General features: G+C 34.0%; 1 protein-coding gene across 5 annotated transcripts in view; it reads left to right on the plus strand.

Moving 5' to 3' along the window:
• The window catches only part of FOXP2 (forkhead box P2), a 503,349-nt gene that overhangs the window by 343,035 nt on the left and 138,887 nt on the right, over nucleotides 1-21,427 (plus strand). For 4 of the 5 annotated variants that reach the window (XM_087933993.1, XM_087933992.1, XM_087933994.1 and 1 more), the window contains one exon: nucleotides 5,757-5,846. In XM_087933993.1, coding sequence (XP_087790119.1) covers nucleotides 5,757-5,846 — 90 coding nt within the window. Of the gene's footprint in view, nucleotides 1-5,756; nucleotides 5,847-7,467; nucleotides 7,546-21,427 lie in introns of all 5 variants that reach the window. The other variant, XM_087933996.1, reaches the window with a different exon arrangement.

A 21,427-nucleotide genomic window follows, 5' to 3' on the forward strand; every position in this document is an offset into this window, starting at 1 on the left:
TGACTTATGCCTAAACTGCTTAACCATCTTTGGAACTTATCAGACATAAACTCTGTTCCCTGTCTGTTTGCAGCTGGCATCCTTTATAACCATACTGTCGCTCTACAAGTGTTACCCATTGCCTGAACTGTTGCAATACTTCTGTCTTGCTTTTCAGCAGATAACAAAACCCATATCTACTATAGTCATCATCTACTATGACTAAGGCATAAAGAGGGTGCAAATCAGCATGCACTAACTGCAATACTCTGTTTTTTTTCCTTGGGCTTTTCTTATTTATAGGGTAAACCCTGGATTTTGACTCCTTACAAACAGCACAATCTAAATACACATTGCATTTCTTTAACTTAAGTCCCTCAGCTAGGCCTGGCATCTTCTGCAGTACGTCAAAACTTGCATGTCCTGTGCAAAAAATGTACACAGTTGTCATGTGGGAGCATTCATAAGTGCATGTGCACAACTATTTTCCTACCATCCTTCTTAACCCCTCATGCACGTATCCTTCTACTTTTCCTAATAGAGTACTATCCTCCTGCAAATAGTATTTCATAACCCTGCCTGTCTAACCAGAATATACTCAATAGATTATGATCTAATGCGGGTACATATAGGACATTGTACAATGTGTCTCTTTATCTCTGGTACATAAACATTACCTTCCCCTTTTACAGCAGCTCTTTGACCATTGGCCAGGATAACCCATGCTTGCATTGCTGGTTTCAAACCAGACAACACTTGTGGATTGTTAGCGATATGCTGGTTCGCCCCACTGTCCAACAATCACATGTTCCTGGTGTCTTTGGTCATTGATGCTGCCAGGGAAAACGATGCTGGAGAAATGCTCCACATGTGTTAAGTAGTCCCGCACCCTTGTCTCACTGCTTTTCTGTTTCTCCTCTCAGGGCAGCGTCTCTGGAGATGCTCAGTAAATCTTCAGTACCTTAACAAAGTCTGCTAAAATAAAGGCTATTCTTAAGAGTAGTTCTGTGATCATTTTGTTGCTATTGTGCAGTTTTCTCCTTGGCTTTGTGTTGTTCCTTACTTGACTTTTCATTGGATCCTAGAGCTTTTCCTTCGGTTTCTAATGATTTGTTCTGTAGATCCTTTCTGGATTACCTTTACTAGTTCCTTGCCTTTGTTTGCACAAATTTGTGTTCTTTTAAAAAAAAATTTCTTCAATCAGAAATACATTCCTCACTCCCACTTAACATTTATGTTTAAGAAGGTTAGTAGGCATCAGAACATGTGTGTGTATTTTTTAAATATGTTGGATACATGATTATTGCCCACCAAATTGTTCCCTTTATGGTGCAAAATCAAGGTGTGTCCTACTTTACAGTTCTCTCCTCTTGCTGTTATGTATGAAAAAGGATTAATGTTCCAACAATCAAAACTCATTTTCTTTGGTACTATCAATGCTATTTACCCATAAGATGGTTTCCAGGCACTTGAAAATTCTGTGCTATACAGAATAATATAAATTCTGGCCTTTCCATATTTCTCCCTCCCCCTTTCATCTGCTTTTACCAGTTAACTGTTTTAATATTTGTTGTTTAATAAATAGTATTAAATAATATTTTTACTAGCTGAATGGAATCTGGTTGCTTTTATTTATATATAGTGATTGAACCGGAGTGTGCCAGGTGTATATGTCTCTTCTATAAGATTTTAAATATTCACCAAGCTTCCTGATGATTAAATTATCTCTGTGTACTTTTAGCTGTTTATTAGATTAAATTAAAGCTCATTGTCAAAACATAATTTTTTCCATATTTAGAGTACAAAATTCATTTCAATCCCTCCCCCGACTCCAATCTGGTTTCAGCAGCAGGAACAGAAATAAGTTAGTAATCAAAATTTGGGCTTGTGGGTTCTGCAGAATGTAGTAATTAATGTACCTAATGCCTTATTTTTTTCTGAAATTCTCTCTTTGAATTAAGTAAGACTGTTATTATATTTTTTTCCCTTTTTTTCCATAGGCAATTTTTCATTTGCATACATTTTGAATTGGATAATATATTGGTCAATGTTTCCAAATGGTTTGAAACGTACCATTATTATTTTATGTAGTCTAATAAAAGGAAAATATTTCATAACAAAATAGAGAATAAAAATAATCTTTTGTGACAAGCCTCCCACCCTCCAGTCTGGTTATCTCCAAAGTGCACGCCCATTGTCAGTTTAACAGGGTACTGCTTGTATAAACATTCATGTTTCTCCTGTTCCATGTAATAGTTTCTTGTATCGTATTTCTTCTGACCCCGCTATCTGAAACCAATTATAGGAGATCCATTTGGGCTGCATCTATTTTCATAAGAAGCCCAGGCAGCAGAGATGAATATCAACATCAAATATGATCCTGAGTGCTTTGTTATTTATGTTTCAGAGAGATTTTGTAGCCTTCAGCTCTCAAGAATGTGTCATGCTGTGCTGTTTATACATTGAAGATATTAATGACCATAGATGTCATTTTTCATTTTAAATCTCAAATGCAACAGGCTGATAGGTTAAACATTCCTGTTTTTAACAAAACAATATGAGTGACATCTGTTTCTATTTAGAAAAAAGGAAATGAGAAAACGTATCTTTAAAAAGAAGAAAATAATTTGTATACATTAAATAGAAACTTCACTAAATTGTTTTTTTTAACTGTATACTTAATTAGACAGTCCTAAAATAGGAAGAGTTTATAACACATGAAAAATGTGCTTGTGTTTACAGACATAATTTTACTATCTTTAGGATTCAAATTTTAAAAATCATAGAGACATATTGACAGTATAATCTAAAACCTCTCAAAAACAAGCCTCACCATACAACAGAGAACTATTTCCCCTGATAAGTACATCTCCGAACACAGCTTTAGATGATTTTATTTGTTTGTATTTTGTTGCTAACTTTATTAGACAGTGAAAATGTTAATTCACACACATATATTTTAACAATGATTTGCAAAAATACACAACCAAAATCTGAGTAATCTTTGATGTTCTAAATATCTATGGTTTATTTGCTCATTTCTGAATTCCTAATAATGAGATTGATTTATTCTGTCATAATTTCTGTCTTTTAGTCAATTAAATTACATATTAAAATCATTTAAATTATTGTAAAAAGAAATTTTAAAAGCTGCTCTGATTTGTTGCTCATTTAAACCACAGATCCATAACAAATCGGAACAGCATTTTTCCTAGTTTGAAAATAATTCTATAGGATAAAGATATTTTCATATATGTTGGCAAAATTTTAAATTTTAACCAATAATTCATATATTAAGCTCCATTAAATTCCATGCATAATTCATAACTTATACAATTTTTAAATACTCCCATGTGAAATAACACCAACCATTCCCTTTTTTAAAAAATAAAATTGCACACAACTCAGGATATATATATATATATATTGAGAAATGAAATGTTAAACGTTACAATAGAAAGCCCATGATGCATTTCTGAAGAACAATTTATTAATACCCAGTGAAATATACATGCAGTTACTATTTCTGTAATATCTTATATCTGAGCAAACATACAGTATGCCAAAGGATCCCTGCTGTCTTCAGGTACAATTGTGACAGAAACCCTGAACTACCATTCACAGTCAGTATAGATAGTAGAAATGTGCCATTAGTCTAACTTGCTGTATGACAATTTCCCTTTTATGCGTGTGCCACCGTGTCCCATTTTCACTTTTTATGAGCCTCATCTTGTTTTATAATGGGTGGAAATTATCTTTCTTCAAGGTGATGGTATACAGAAGTGTGAACTCTGTCTCCAATAAAAGTATCTGACTTTTCAGAATGGTAGTTCATACTCTGGAGTTCTTATATAATGTCTTCTATAGATATCTCCATTATATTTTATAAAGATTCATATTCTTGCAGAAAGTTTATAAGAAATCTACAATCTGTTAAAAGCCTACAGATGAATTAATACTGCTAGATAAGTTCCCTGAAAATCCAGTTCAGGAATGCATATTTTTATTATTCTTTTCTAAGACAAATGCTCACATGCTTCCCATATCAATTTTAATCCTAACGTAGAATTTCATTTGCATTATCATTAACATTAATTTGTTCATATACTATAAATATATTTTTGGACTATATTAGTGGATTTTGATTCTGGGAAACTTAGAGCAGACTTCAGTTAAAGCTGCAAATTATAAATACACCAATGCCAACATAATTTCAACAAATTCAATGAAATAATTGCTAATATAATTTGATAATATAACTCAGACGATGAGTTGGTACTATGTGGGCTCACAAGTCAACAAGAGCGGTCTATTTTTTCCTTTCTTTTTTTTGTCAACAAAATATTTCTAGGAAATAAATAGATGTAAGTAAAAATTGGTACAATGTGTAGAATTCAAGTTATGACTTTTTAGTTGGTTGTCTTACTGGTTTAGGAATCATAAAAAAAAAACAAAAAACCCAGAATGTTGTGGTAATGTAGCTATACTGAAAGGAGGTATATTTTTCCGTCTGGTATTAATGCCTTTTACAAGGAGACAAATCCATGTTCTTAGGAGCTGTGATACAGCATGTAGCTTGTTTACTTTGGTTTGTTGTGTCTGCTTGTTTTTTCAGAAACCTTGCATGGAGCCAGACTGTAGCAGCCTTCTCTCTGTCTTTTCATAATTGATCAGGGGATGACTGCTTTCCCGAGGGTTAAGACGTGGCAACTTTTCCTGTTTGCTCAGCATCTCAATGCAGTAGTTCAAACATTGTTCACACCAGCTGGCAGTGTAATGCCATATGCACATCTTGTCAAAGCAACTGTTGTCATGGATACTGGAAACTACCTTAAAAACTATCTCATTTGCGTCTAAGCAAAACTATCATTCTTCATCAGTTTGGTGACAATTTTTAGAATGAATACAATCCTACTAATGATATATCTGAATTCTGAATTGCTCTCTCGGTGTCCTAGGACTTTGTAGAAAAAGCTGAATATTTTATATAGTTTAATACCTTGGAACTCTAAAGTTGTAACAACTACATTTGTTTAAAGTTAATACTTTTTCTGGTAATTGGCACAGCTCCATATAATTCTTCTGTTCAAAGTTTACTTTATGTAATTCAAATGAACAAGTTTAAATACTATATTTTGATTACTATGCTATCACCTACAGAAGTTAATCTGATTGGTAAGTAGTGATTTCAGAGTTTAGTGAGAATGCAAATGAAAGCCACTTAATTTTATTTGGCATTAAAACTCCATTTTATTTTGTCAAATGACAGATTTCTTTTTGAATTGTAGGTATAAAAACAGTTTTTAATCTTCAGTGAATATCCTTATTAATTCACGTTCAAGATAATCTGATGTTGATTCATTAAATTCAATTACAGCTTCCGGTATCACTTGAAGTCTACAGCTTTTAAAATTGTAAAGTGAAAATGCAAATTGAATGATGATTTACAAGGGTGTGAGCATTTTAGCTGAACACTTACAGACAAGTTCCTTGTGGAGATGAGGCTATTGATGCGGTTTATGATTTTTCCTCTTCAAGCATTTTATACAAATTAATGTTATTTCCTTGAGGATTTGTTGCACATATATGCTTTTCTCTTAAAATCTGATATACATACTATCTGTGGATTTTTCTTGCTGTGTTTTAAAAAGATGCATTTTTATTTATATAGGAAAAGGCAATTTTGCTTGAAAATCAGCATTAGGCGAGTTACTACTGAAACATTTTCGACAAAATGCTTTAACTTTTATTTATTTCCATTTTGTCTCAACCTTCAGGCATTGCAAGCAGCCAGGCAACTGCTTCTACAACAACAGACAAGTGGGCTGAAATCTCCTAAAAATAGTGATAAACAAAGACCACTACAGGTTAGTGAAGCATCCTTACATCTTAAGCATAATTTCTAAAGAAAAGCATCCATACACACCTATATAATATGCACATCTGTAATTTCCTACTTGTGAACGAAATGCTTTGTCTTATATATTGGTAATGTAACTAATTAAGAAAGATCAGTATATAGCAGCAAGTATCCCTTTTAAATTACCGTACTTTGTAGTAGCTTAAAAGCTTGCGCAGATCAGATGTAAGTTTCAGTCTACTGTGCCAACAACCTTTCAGTGTATACTATATCTGGAGGTTGTGCACATTATTATCATAAACCAAATGGATAAATTTACAGCAATGAAATAAACAATGATCTTAAATATGCAAAGAGGAAGCCCTTTTGCTATTCCGCATCTTCCTGCGTTGGTTATATATTTAGGATCTCTCCCTTTTCTCTTTTCAAATATTATATTAGAAATCTGAAAAAAATGTGATTGTTTTATCGCATATTAGTTCATAAACCTTACAAATTATTAAATATTTATAATATTTAAAAGAAGCAAATATACATATTCATACACATAAAATTAAAATTAAATCTTATATTAATGCTTCGTATTAACTTTTTGATGCTTATTAAAACAATGAAAATAGGCATTGCTAATGAGCTACTTCAAACTTCCTTTATTTGAAACAAATATTTATTTCTCACTTGATCTTTCTTAAGATGAATATGCATGGTTTTGGTAATAAAAGTAATGGTGCTCTTCTCACAATGATCCATGTTTATTTCTAATTTTTTTAAAAAAATAAGCACAAGATTTTTGTTGCAATTACACTTCTTTGAGAAAATACTATTTTTATTTTCTTTAAATCAATGACTATTTGAAATATTACAAATTATACATATGCTGCTCCAAAGTGCTACTGGTAGCATTTTAAATGTTTGGATATTCCTTCAGTCCCTCTGTTAGTTCTAATCTGAAAGTGTTTTTCTTTTTTGGGGCCCAAGTCCTAAATACCTGTTGCTTGGGAGGGTAGATACATGGGGAACTTGTTGCAATTTGAATGCTATGTCATGGAGACTTGATAAATGTTTATCCCATCCGCATGGTATGATCACCATGATAGCTAGATATTGCGAAGGGTGGTTTTTAAAGCCAAAATGAGGGAGGTGAAATATTTTTCAAGTACGTTGGTGCGGGACTTATGAATGAAATCAGCAGGTAGGGTAGGGTTGAATCTCACACAGAATTCCTCTAAAAATCACATCTGCAACCATTATATTTTCCTAGGACAATTATTTCTCCTGGGTTAAGCATCATTGATTTGCTTGTCTCATGTTTGAATCATGTAACTAGCTTAGCCATTCATGCAATGAATAGGGTTTTGTCAAAATGCTGCTCAAACACATTTGGTTACATAATGCTACCACTGAAATTAAGTAACAGCTAAGTAAATACTTTTTCAAGGAATACTGAAAATGTGGTGAAATCATAACTGTAATATTCAAAATTAGATAATTATTCTGAATTATAATTAGGATTTAGGGCCACAAGTTAGCCGTTTAAAAATATGCTATAAAAAGTACCACATAACTTCAGTGGATCCATACATGCATTTGTGGAAGCTCCATTGGTGATTATCTTGGGTCATTCACAGATCACTGTGTTGCTCTATGGACCTCTGAACTCTATCCAACGGAGATGGTAGCCTTGCTGTTGTTTCACGGTGAAAGATGTGAGTAAAGAGCCCCTGATTTTGCCAGTGTTGCATTTGCAATACTCAGTAAAATGTAGAAACTGTAGTGCCCCTTATTTCAACTTCTCATTTTCTTTTGAACAAATAAGAGATTAAAAAGAATTTGGAAATTGTTATCTCAGGATAACAGATTGTTTAAGAAATACCTAAGGAGAAAAGGAAAAACCCTGTTCAGACATAAGAAAAAAAGATAGTTACCATGATTAGAAAAAGTAATGGAATCAAAAAACTCATATATTTCTTCCCACTCCCACTCTCCACATTTATGATGCAGCTTTGAAGAATATTTAGTAATTTTCACTACTGTGTAGTTTGGAATGTACCCTATCATTCATATCCAATAACCATAGTTGATCTTTTCCTAGTTTGTCGTAGAGCAGTTTAAAAATATGACTCATAAATTTGGCTTGTTTCAACAAAGAGTAGTTGAGGAATTTTTATGTAATTCTTGTTAATGAAAAAGAGACGCAAGAGTTCTGATTTCTACTTATGGGTGCATTAAAGCAAAAGAGTATATATTTGCCCATAGTTCTTTACAATCATGATAAACTGGGATTTATCTTAATGTCTATCTGCAGATAATTAAGGGTGCATAAGAAATAGCTTTTTGTAGCAAATTTTAGTAACTTGATTAATTGACATTATGAATTTATAATATGAATGACGCAAGTGTGATGGGAGGTATAGAAATTTAATAAATAAAATATGAATAGATAAATAATATAAATAAATGCTTTGTTGGTTATTTATATGATGAAATTATATTCTTAAATTTCTAAGTAGTCCTTCAAATAATTTAATAGTTTATGTAAAAAGATTGTTTCAAGAAAATTGAGACATTTTGCAGAGTTCTAATCCTGAAGAAATGAAACAGATCATTGCAAACCCTGATCTGATTACATCAACTATAGGATAATTAAAAATACAATATGAATGTGCGATTTTTGAAATTGTACAAATTGTTTGTTGTAGTTTTAGCTAGAATTTCTGTTTATAAGTTTCATATATTGCTTTTTAAATAAGTTTCTCTTTGTTCTTGATTTAAATTTAATGTTCTTTATTTCATTTTTGTGCATGCAGTATTATAATTTCTAATCTGAGCCTAAAATATTTTTAAAGTGTAAGCTCTAGAGGGGAAATTTGCTAATAAATCATAGAGTTTAAATATTTCTGACATTATCTACCTAAGGAAAGCAAAACATTGTTCATCATTTAGGTGAGATTTATCTCTAATATTTTGTAATGTAGCCAAATAATTGATCGGTTGAAATAGCATTCTATTTTTAATACCAGGTTTAATATTATTTTCTGATAATTTCATTAAAATACCTTTTCATATAAAACAAACATTTACAATTTAGATTCAATATGTGAAGTGTAATCCTGTATTGTAGTCTCACCATAGCCTTTAGAGTGTAGGTAGATTGCACTATTAAAATTACAAAGTAAATACCACTGCACTTACTGCAGTGTAATCAGTTTTAGGATCAATCTGCCTGTTATGAAGTGAGCTGACAATGCAGTCATATAGCCTAAAAGGACCAGTATAATCCATCAAAATTTTAAATGTTATCCTATATATTTTTTATTTTTCTGTTTGGCAGAAATTGGATGATTGGCAAACTGCTTTATAAAAGTTTTAATAAAACTATAGATATCAGCAAACAAATGACAAATGAGGTAATATTCCAAAAATATTTTACAAAATGATTTGTACTCGAATTTATCCTTCCAGACAGCTTGTTTATCCACTTGCAGAACAATTATCACATTCTTGGAAGAGCTGAAATACTGTTTCTTAAATGAAGTTGAGTTTATGCTTTAAAATTAAATTTTGAAAAGCTGTTAATCAACTCTCAATCCAGAGCTCTGGATACACTACATTTAAAATGTTATATATGATTAGAAATATTTATTTTAAACTCTTCCGATGTTGTAGGCAATTTTAACCTGAATAAGAAACACTACATATGCAGTCAAAAGCTATATAAAATATACATTTTAAAGTTTATTTGTTTGATTGATGCCATCCAATTCCAAACAATTCTAAGCAGCTGACAGTACACCAAAACAATTTAAAAACAAATAACAAGGCAGTATAACACAATATAAGGCAAGATGGGTGGCATATAAATTTAATATAAACAAACAAATAATGTGTAGCATTATAATATAAGAGAGAGTTTATGTGTATGAATTTTTTTTTTATGTCTTCAGAGGATTTTTTGTATATGCAATATAATAAGAGAACACAGGAAAAGCTCTTGGAAGAAGAATTAATATTCATAAATGTTCAAATAGTATGTGTAATGAGCCTCCTGTGCAAATCATATGATGAAGTAACTCTGCCAGTTGAAGTGTCTTCTGGGTATGCAGGTGCTTGTTAAGATGAAATCGGGAGAGCCTCAAAATGCCTGAGTAGATCCTTCCAGCATCCATTGCTACATTGCAGATTTGAGGAGAGGCATTTGTGAAGTGCCCTGTCAAATAATTTGCACTGGCCTAGCAATAGCATACATTAACTGACTGCTCTTACATTTGAAGGTACTAAAATATTTTTCTTGAGGGTTTTTTAAAATCTTCCCAGTGAATTAAGGTAGCATTAAACAATAAGTATGGTGGCTCAGTAATACTTGCCTTGCATAGAGAACATCACAGTTTAAATTCTTGCATGAAAGAGGAAGGAATTGGCAGTATCTTCATGGTACCCTCTGTCTAGATAAGTATTATTTTTATAACAAATTAAAAATAGAACACCATGCAACTGTAACTATAATTGCCAGGATACCAAGAACAAGTTGTACTATTAGGTCAATGTCGCCCAGGGGTATCTACAATAACCAACAATAACAGCTTTTCTGGTTTTCAAACTTTTTGTTTATTTTTAATTTGTTATAAAAATAATAATGTCTTTTCAAAGATAATGGGGGAAAACTACACATAACATCTTTTTAGAAAAAAATATAAATTAAAATTTAAAAGCTTGCTGTAGAATTATATAATTTCAGTGGGTCTTAATAAAGATATTTATATATTTTAGATTAAAGGCTTGGTCAGTTCCCTTTCTAATTTATTCATTATAAACTATTTTAATTTGTGAAACACTGAGTTTATTGTTGGTTTTTTTTTTTTGTCCTTGAATCTCTTTTTTGTCTTTTACTTTGAGTATCACCAATTTGTGTCTATGTTGTCATATGTGGATTTGATCATCTCTATTTCTTATCCAGATGTCAGGATGCTTCCCAGTTAAACCAATTGCTGACAAGTTCTAGATCATACCTTCCATCCTTCTGCAGGCTAAGTAATACTCTCTGAATAATGAATTACCGAAATCTTTCTGATGAACTATTTTTGGAAGGGGAAGTTACTGGTTCATTAACTTTGCTTTCCTGTGTCTGAACCATTATTATCTCCAGTTCTGTAGCTACTTTTTAGCAAAGGAATTACAGTACATTCCTGTACATTTATATTCAGAAGTCAGTCCCATTAAGTTTAATGGAGCTTATTCCCACATATATGGACATAGTAATACTTAACTGTCTGGCCTATTAGCACCAGCAGATTAGTTTCTTGTCTTGCTGGTTACTTCTGCATTAGGAGTAATATGTCATAAAATCACGATTTTGAAAACAAAAGGTTATACTGACATGTACTAAACATGTTGCATAAATATCCAGCAGTAGAAAGCACTGGATGCCTCAGGCAGCTTTTGTGTGTATAGTATGAACACTCAATTGCATAATCACTTTTCAGACACTGGTTACTTAAATTAGTTAAAGATAAATAAGTTAACATAAATTAAAAATACCTTTGTTTTAATTACTTGCTGTATATCTTACTAGGTCAAAAATAAATTTATGTATATTCATTGTTGTATATCACCTATTAACTTATAAATACCAAATTGGGTAAATAAACTTTAAGAACAGGGAGGCTACAATCACATTGTACCAAATTACTACATTTGGCAATTTAAAAAGCAAATATATAAAATATTAATAATGGAAACTATAACAAAGTGTATGATTCTAAAAAGCAGTTTACACAAATAGTCTGAACATGAAGTTAGCAAATTTTATAAGATTGAAAATTGGGTAACCAGAGGATGTAGAAATATTAGTGGAAACTCTTCAAAGATTTTTGAGCACATGCTTAAAGTGAAATAACATAAAATAAGGTGGAAATGCAAGTTAACACTCTCTAAAAACACTGACACTTCTGATAGTGGCACATTATCTTGCATTTGCAAGTTGCAATCTTGACATCTTCCTGACTTTGGTGTTACTGCACTTTCTCAGATGAAAGCCGAAAGGCATTCATGGGTTGCTACAATAGGGAGGGAGGGAACAAGAGAGAGAGAGAGATTGAACACAACACTGAATAGTAAAAGTCATGATTACAGGTTCTTAGTTTAACTAGAAATCCAGAATTTCGGGAATTATCTATTTAATAAAATAAATTAATCCAGATTCATTTATCAAATTTATCGATCAAAATTATCACATTTATTTGCTGCCCCTCTCACATTTCAAAGTGACTCTGAGCAAATTCGACAAATATAATGTGGGTGTTAGAAGAACACAAGTATCTACTTATTCCCATGTCTAATGAAATACCTCGGTGTATAACTAGTGAATTAACCTGGTTGTCAATGATGAATCTAGATATATAATATTAAAGGAACTGTTCTGCACAGAATGATTTCACACAGAAAAAAAATATAAACTTGCTTATATAATCCAAATTCTGTAAAATATAGTGATATTTTATCAGAATGATGAATTGTGAGGAGGTATATTTAAGATGCATCTTAAACCAGTGTTTTTCAAACAATGAAAGATGTTTGAAGAACACATTTCTTATAGGCCAGAATTGCTTCAACTCTAGGGTAAGACAGGAGAGGTAGAGTCCATGCTATATGTGGTGCACAGCCACTGGAGTGGAATGTTACAGTCACATTGTCATTCACTCATAGATTTTATTCAGGAGGGGAAATTCATGTTAGCTGACAAACTTAGCTGATGTTGATCTTAATGCTCATCAAATTCTTCCCATGAGCCTATGATGTCATAATGCATTAGCATACTGTATGTGCAGATCCAAGCAGGGTGGCCCTTTGTAATTGACAGACGGGAATTTTATCCATATTCAGATTTTATAAGTGTTGTCCAAGGCTTTTTGGTATGGTACCCAGTGTGCCAATTATCACTGGAACCCTCACTGCTGGTTTATGCCAATTCTTTGGCTTTTAATCTACTATCGGTAGTCCTTGATTTAATGACTAGAATTGAACCCAGAATCGCAATAATAAGTCATTGCAGTCAGAATTTGGGACACTCAAGAGGCCAGAAATAATTTTCTGACCTTTTTCAGTATTGTTAAGTAAATATGTGGTTGCTAAGCAAACCTATTTATTTATCTGAACTGATATTTTTGTTGTCAGAAACCAACAAAAACACTGGAAATTGGCAAAAAAAAAAAAGCCACAGTGAATTTTCTGACTGAATTGTTAAGTGAATGTATGGCTACTAAGCAAACATATGTATTTATCTGAATTGACATTTTTTTGGTCAGAAACCCACAAGAGCACTATAAACTGGCAAAAAACATTATTATTGATATTACCTTTGTTTTCCTTTACCATAGTCAATCTATTTCTATGTGCAGGTCTTTATATTATGTTGCCTTCTCTCATTCGTTCTCTTCTCTCTGCTTCATTCTCTCTAACCTGTTTCTTAACTTCAGTCTGCTTGATGTTATCAAGCTGAAGGATGCCCAGGTATTTGTAGTGATCATCTTCATCCAGACTTTTGATGTCATTTCCATAGGGCATCTTGATTTCTTCAGTTTTCGCTACTTAATGGTAAGCATGGTACATTTGTAAACATGTGACATTTGTCCAGTTCAAACTCCACTGCAATATTTTGGACAGTGTTGAAGTATGACTCTATTTCAATTGGTGTTTTTCCATACAGCTTCAGATCATTCGTGTAAAGGAGATGGGATAGCCTGGTAGATGTTTGATAGACCTGGCCTGAATTATTCAGTATTGTTGACAGAGGAATTATTATACTAGTTATTATGTGTGTAGCACAGTCAGCCAGATGTCCAGTCTGAATTTGGTATTTTTGTCCTTTGGTCTAGTTCTTCCTAATGATCTGGGATAGGCAGACATGGATGTGTTAAAGGTATCATCACAAGAGGTAAACCCTGGTAATTTAGTGTTAGCCAATGGTGTTTTGGGAATTGCACCCAAGGCACTTATTACTATTGGTACTACCTTTGCTTTTTTGCCACAGCCATTCTATTTTTACTTGCAGGTTTTTGTATTTTGTTATCTTCTCCAGTTCTGTTCTGCTGTTTCCAGGCACTGCCACCTCCATATATTTTTGTCTTTTTTTTTGACAATGTTTAAGTCTGGGATGTTATGTGGCAGGTGTCTCTCTGTTTGAATTTGAAAGTACCAGAACACTTTAGTTTCTTAATTTTCTATTACTTTCTTTGCTTGATGATCCCATCAGTTCTTGCTTATAAGCAAAGGCATTCCTTGCAGATCTTCCAATGAACCATTGTTGCTACTTGATGCTACTGTTTATAGTCCCTCTGTACTATCTTCTTGTTTCAGCTAACCTGGTGGTTCACTGTTTTATCAGCTTCTTTGTAGAGATGGGACTTTCTGTCTGTTGCTGTCTTCTTAGTTCTGGTTTTGTATTCATTTGTTCTTAGAGCTTGGTCTTATGAAGCTACGATTAACCCCATGTTCTCTTTCTTCAAATTTCCAGCTTTTGGCCATTGCCAGGTCTTGTTATTATCTGCTTTGCCTTTTTTTTAACATACTGGGCATGTAATGCTTTGTCTTTCCACATCTTTTTTCTATTCATTATTGTTGTAATTAATATTAATAATTAATAATACATTATTATGCAATTTATCTCTTATAATTATGCTTATTATCATATTTCACTTTTTGTATTTATTAAATTTATATGCTGCCCATTCACTTTTGAAGCAATTCTGTATATATAACTCAAAGTCCTGCCTCCTATATTAAGTACAGCAGCAACCTTGTACAGTGGGTTGAGAGAGAGAGAGAGAGAGACCGGCTCAAGGTCATATGGCTTTTATGCCCAAGGGAGTCCTAGAACTCACAAACTCCTGTTTTTTATGCCAGCTCCTTACCCAGTACAAAAAGTTGGTATCTTTGTTCATGCATATAATTTACATCTTCCAGATTACTGAAGTTTGAAGTAGATTAATCATCATTCTGATATACAGAAAAGGAGATAGGAATAACCCAGTTAATTTCTGCCATTAACTTACGCGTTTTATTTTTAGTGAACAGCCATAGGTTAGATAATACAATGATAAATTTAGGTTTCTCTGCATAAAATCATTTAACCCCATTGAAGTTCATAGTCCTTCCCAGTGTGAACCAAACTGAGATAACAGGATTGGAATATTTTGTGGGAGGTACAAGATAAATAAATTATTACCTAATTTCACCTGTCAACCATTAACTCATGTCTTTATATAGCATGCAGTAGTTTTATTTTTAAAACAACATTGTTCCATATAAACATCTTAGAACTAACTCAATATTGCCAATTTTATGACATTTCAATGTTTCTTTCACGGTAGACTTATACCTAGTTTTTAAAACAAATTATTTTGTGACTTGACATTAACATAAGTACTATTAAATCAGTTAATTTTCCCATCTAATGACATGTTCTGAGAAAGTGAGTTTCTCTGTCTTCTCTAATTATGCTTCTATCATAATTACATACACTAACACTCCAGAAAGAGAATGAGATTTAATATTGTGTATTGAAACTCAGTGCCACATGAAATTTGGCCTGATGTAATTTCTGCTATTTTGTATTATGTAACTTTGCACTGAAAGTCATACTAAATTGTGCATAAATTCAAATTCTAAACAAATTTCAGTAAACCTGATTGATGATAGATAGCACATTCTTTACAAATGACGTTAACAATTTGGCATCCTCCAGTTGTATCGGTACTTCAATTTTCAGAATGGCTCAAGGAATATTGGCTGAGGATGCTAGCAGTACTCATTATCAGCACATCTGTAAGAAGGAGGAAGGTCAGGGAATGAGTTAACATTATTTAAAGCAGCATCTTTTGTTCAGACTCATGTGAAAACTTGAGAAAATACATGTTGCTTTACTGAATTGCAAAGTGATGTTGTGTTTGTCCACAATACAAACAATTTATTTCTGAATTATATTTAGAATTTGTCCAATAGTTCTAATGCTAAGGAAATTAATTGTGATCACTGATCACAAAGATCAGTGATGAATTTCATTGTTTTTAAGATCACTAATTTTAAATTTAAATGCTCAAAATTTAAAAAAATAACTGCAAAAAGCAGCATATAAAGCATTAAATAGAGATTGTGTCAATAATGGCGCAAATTGTAAGATGTTACACTATAGCTTATTAAAATTTTGTCTGTAAATAGCATGTGAATATTTTTCAGTCTACATTGGTTTGGCTTTTTATTACTTGACTATAGTTTGTCGGAGGTACATTTGCCTAATAATCTGTAATAATATTGTGTTTAATATTTCTTAAACTAATAAAATGACCATTGTCAGAAGAAACTGAACACAATGAAAAAGATTCAAATGTTCATTATTACATTGTTATTGGTGCTAAATATAAGTAATCCCACCAAAAATGGAAAGAGAGAAAGGGTGTCTTATGCTGCTTTAAAAGTAACCCTCAGGGAAAATGCTAGAGTGCATAAATTAGAGTGCACAACCAGTTATCCATTCAGATTATTGTGATGTGATTTGTCGTGCAGCTGCTTCAAATTAAAAACAGGTGTAGAAAGCAGATTATGCAAATAGCTATATTAATGTAATTGTCAAATTGGTGTGTTTATCACCATGCTTTTAAAGAGTAGGCCATACTCTTATTTTAAATGAAAATTAGGTTTATTCTTGAAGGCTACTATTGGATAATAAGTTTATATATTTTAAAAAAACCCTGATTTTGATACTTTTGTAGTGATTTGTTTAGTTAATGCAATATAGAAATACTGTTGTACTTTTCTGACATTTGCTAAGCATATGGGAAATGCGGTGGCTAAGACACTGAGCTTATCGATCAGAAGGATCAGCAGTTTGGCGGTTCAGATTCCTAGCACTGCATAATAGAGTGAACTCCCATTTCTTGTCCCAGCTTCTGCTAACCTAATATTTCAAAAGCTTGTAAAAATGCAAGTAGAAAAATAGGGACCACTTTGGTGGGAAGTTAACAGTGTTCTGTGCACCTTCAGCGTTTATTCATGCCAGCCACATGACCACAGAGACGTCTTCAGACAGCGCTGGCTCTTTGGCTTTGTAATGGAGATGAGCACGCCCCCTAGAGCCAGAAACAACTAGCGCATATGTGTGAGGGGAACATTTACCTTAAGCATAGCAATGAAATCTTCATAAAATTTAGGTGATCAGTTTTCAACATTTATTTTTCATTGAGCTTGACTATCTTTACTTGTTATGGCAACACTTACTTAGGAATCTATTTTGTTTTAATTGGATGTTTAATGTGATATATGCAGAAAATACTGAACTGTACATTGAAGAACTATGCTTTTTTTTTAGCCCCATATGCATGCTTATTTCTCAGATGTAAGCATCTGCAGAATGCAGATAGTGGAAATAAGCGTAAAGCTTTCTACAAGTATGTGAAGTTAAGAAACAAAAGATTTTATGGGTTGATATCCAGTTATTCTTATGTGTTGTTTAAAAAATGGCATGCAGTTATGTTAAAGAGTGATGTGGATAAAGCAACTCGATGTAAAAACTGTCCCACAGCAATTAGAATTGAAAGTTAATCACTCCAAATAGTGTAATGTTTCAAAGTAGAGGCAGCAAGACAATATAATTTGAAAAATAATATAATACAGGTAGTTCTCGAATTACGAATGTAATGGAGCCTACCCATCCCATTTCATTCATAACCTGAGGATTCGTGGGAGTGAATCTCGTACCTTGAAGGTAATCACTCCCTCCTTTCACCCACACATTCACTAATCGAATACGAGGCTTGTTAAGTGCACAAGAGATATATATCTCAGGATGGGGAAGGCCATGGCAGGGCCTAGTGATGGAAAAGGCCACCTGCTTCAGACCACCCAAGGCCTTCCCCAATCCTCTGAAATATCTCATGCCCCCCACAATTGCTTCCCTCCCCCCACAACCTGCCACTGCAGGTCACTTACCTTGTGAAGAGCTGTCTCTTCTCCAGCATCTCTGTTTCTTTACCTGCTCCCAGTGAGTGGCAAGAGCAGAAGAAGAGCAGGACAAGCGTGCCCTGCTCAGCTTCTCTGATCACCGAGCTTGCCTGCCACTTCTGGAGTGGTGGACAACCTCAGTTAATCTCCTCCAAAGGCTTCCAGGCTCTGTGTGCAAAGTGATTTGCACAAAGTGAGGCTTAGGGGCAGCGACTCACATTACGCTTTCGCTTCATTTTCAAGCACCCCATTTCCATGCAGACAAAGTTTGCAATCTCCGTCAGGGCAACAAGTATTTGAGCTATTCTGGGGCGATTGGAAACAGAGCAAATAGCTCCATTTCCAACTGCCCCATTTGCACACAGATGAAATTTCCAGTCCCTGTCAGGCCTCTATCAGGGCACCAAGTGTTTGAGCGACCCTGGGGCATTTGGAAACAGAGCAGTGCTCTGTTTCCAACCCCCCCCAGGGTCACTCAAACTCTTGGTGCCCTGATGGAGACTGGAAACTTCATCTGCATGGAAATAGGGCACTTGAAAACGGAGCTTCTCTTCAGCAGAGGCCTCGGGGAAAGGCCTTTCCTGGTGAAAATGGAACTGTGGAGCAATGTGCGTTCCCCCCTGGGGTTCCATTCTCAGCAGCAAAGGTTTTTTTCCAAAGATGGCAAACGACTTTGCAAATGGAAAGAAAGCTTTGATGTTTCAGGCCTTCCCTCCATTTGCAAAGCCTTTTGTTGCAGTTCTCATCCAGGCCTCCGTTTGCAGAGAACAGAGGCCAAAAGTATCATGAGATCATGCGAGATCAATAGCATGAGTTCTTGTGTTACTGATCTAACATGATTTTGTGGTACTTCAGGCCTTCATTCTCTGTGTGCACATAGAAGGCCAAGAAAGCGAAGGCTCTCTAGATCTTTGTAAGGTGAGTATCCACAGGCTAGGTGCCTATGGAGACCTGGCACAGAGGAAGAGGCAGGGGAATAGGTTGGGAGAATGTTGCAGAACCTCTGCAGTCGTTTATAAGAGCGAATAACTGCCGTGGTGCTGCAACATTCATAGTTTCAGAACTTGTTCATAAATGCTAGAGGTGTATATCGCATAACTTCAAACGTTCCCTAAGGGATGCTCGTAACCTGGGGATTCTCTGTACTAAATAATTGATTCAGATTTTTTATTCTTTATATTAGATTGTAATCAGAGAGTTTGCATTTGAAGCATTCTAAAATGCTGGCAAAATTATTTTACAATGCAGGAACATAAACTTATATATATATTTAAGACACAGTAATTGATGATATTAGATCTATGGCTATGTCCTTTGAAACATGCATTTGGTTTCAAGAATTGCTGATAAAATACCTGTGCATATTTACCATGAAAAATAAATATGGAAGGGTGATAAAAAGAAGCTAAAACAACAGTTAAAACATATTCCAAAGAATCCTCAAATTAATTAAACAAATGAAAACAAGATTTGCAAGAGGAGACACATCAGGATGTTAAACATGATATAATAAGCATGCAGACTCCCTATTGTCAGAGGATTCCCCAGCTTTGTTAGAATTTTTTTAGGTATTTCCAGAAGGTCACATGTGTGGGGCTAACCTTGCCAAAGATGGATGCCATGGCAGAAAAGGCTCATCTCTTGCATCTTTTCAGCAGATGGGACCCAAGGCTTTTAGTCATAGCAATAGCATTTAGGCTTATACATCACCCCATAACGCATTACAACATTCTCTGAATGGTTTACAAAAAAGAAGCATTATTTGCATATTGCCCCCAACAATCTGAGTCCTCGTTTTACCAACCTTGGAAGGATGGAAGGCTGAGCCAACTCTGAGCCAGGGGTGGGATTCTACCAGTTCGCACCTATTCTTTAGAACCGGTTGTTAACATTCTAAGCAGTTCGGAGAACCGGTTGCTAGAAGAAATTATTGGGCTAATCCTGTAAGGAAGGCAGGAAGGAAACATTCTGGTGTTGCTTACAAAAACTGCCTCTCCGTTAACCCTTATTACATTCTTGGCAGGACTAGATTTCCTGTCTTAGAAACCTCTCTGGAGTTTTTTTCCCCTCCTTTTCTGGTACTTTGCTTGTGTGGAGTGACCGTTCAAAGTTACAATGGCACTGAAAAAAGTGACTTATGACCATTTTTCACACTTACGACTGTTGCAGCATCCCCACAGTCATGAGAGGCCAGGCGAGGAGAGGCGTGCCTCGATGTGAGTGATACTGAGTTGGCCACGCCCAGCCAATAACATGACCACCAAGCCATGCCCACCAACTAAGGCACGCCCACAGAACCGGTTGTTAAAAAATTTGAATCCTACCCCTGCTTTGAGCCCTGTCAGAATCGAACTCCAGGCTGTGGGCAGTTTGCCTGCAATGCTGCACTTTAACCTCTGTGCCACCATAGCTCAATATGCTTCTCCTACTGGACTGATAGAAAAGATAGAAGTAATAAAGAAGAAGTCCCACAGATAAGCTGGTCCCGTGCCATGCAGTAACAGCCTAGGCTTTTACTAGTAAAGGACTGGAAAGAATTCCAGAAGCCATGCTCTGGTGGCTTCCCCTATGAGTTGGCCTATACACTTAAATTTAGAATCTTGAATTGTTAAAAGCAAACATTCAGTACGAATGAATGAGATGAGATGATCTATACCAATAAATGAAATCAGGACATTATTTGAGTCATTTTATCATGAAGGAATTATGGAATTTGAACAGAATATTATGAAGTTGATTTTCTTGAAGCTAGTGTCTGTGTTGTCTGCTGCTCAGGGTAGAAAGTTTACAGTTAAACAATTTTTCTCTGAAGATCTTAGGTTTCATCAATAAGGGCAAAGATGTATTATTTTTTCCACTTAGGGATTCACTCTTTAATAATCTAATCTAAAACAGGTATTCTCTCTCTCTCTCTCTCTCTCTCTCTCTCTCTCTCTCTCTCTCTCTCTCTCTCTCTCTATATATATATATATATATATATATATATATATATATATATATATATGAAAAGAACAGGATATTTAAATGAATAGCTATTTAAGTCTGCAATTTAAGTTGAGACTGTACTCCTGTACAATTTATCTTACAATGTCTATTGAACTTCTGAGTAAATGTGGTAGATATCAGGGTATTATGTAAATATTCTTCATTTGAGCATGCAGAACAAGCCTGTAACATATTTCAGTCAGAAAGATAGTAACTGGTTAAAGACTTTTAGGAACTCCATTTCAAGTTTCTCCATTCTAGTCGGACATTTTAACACTTAGACCACGTTAGCTTACTTTCTGTAACTTTAGGTTAACTTTTAGAATGTACTAAATAGGCCAAATATTTTGATTTGGGACATTATCTGTTTAATTTAATTTGTGTGTATCCCATAAAGACAATGTGATATTCCACTGAGATGTAGGTTTCAAATACAAGGTTAATTCTATTTTTCTCAGAGTTCAGTAATTGATTTTGTTTTGTTTTTGTCCTAAATTATGTATCACCAAGAGATTTGCACATTTCCTTGATGATATAAGAGTTCTAAAACTTTCTGTTACTAAAAATAAGAGTGTCCTTTAGAGTAAATCTGGCCATTTGTATATAAATTAG

The sequence above is a fragment of the Pseudonaja textilis genome, chromosome 5 (genome assembly GCF_049901715.1).
Source record: "Pseudonaja textilis isolate UNSWEBS1 chromosome 5, rPseTex1.2, whole genome shotgun sequence".
NCBI lineage: Eukaryota > Metazoa > Chordata > Lepidosauria > Squamata > Elapidae > Pseudonaja > Pseudonaja textilis.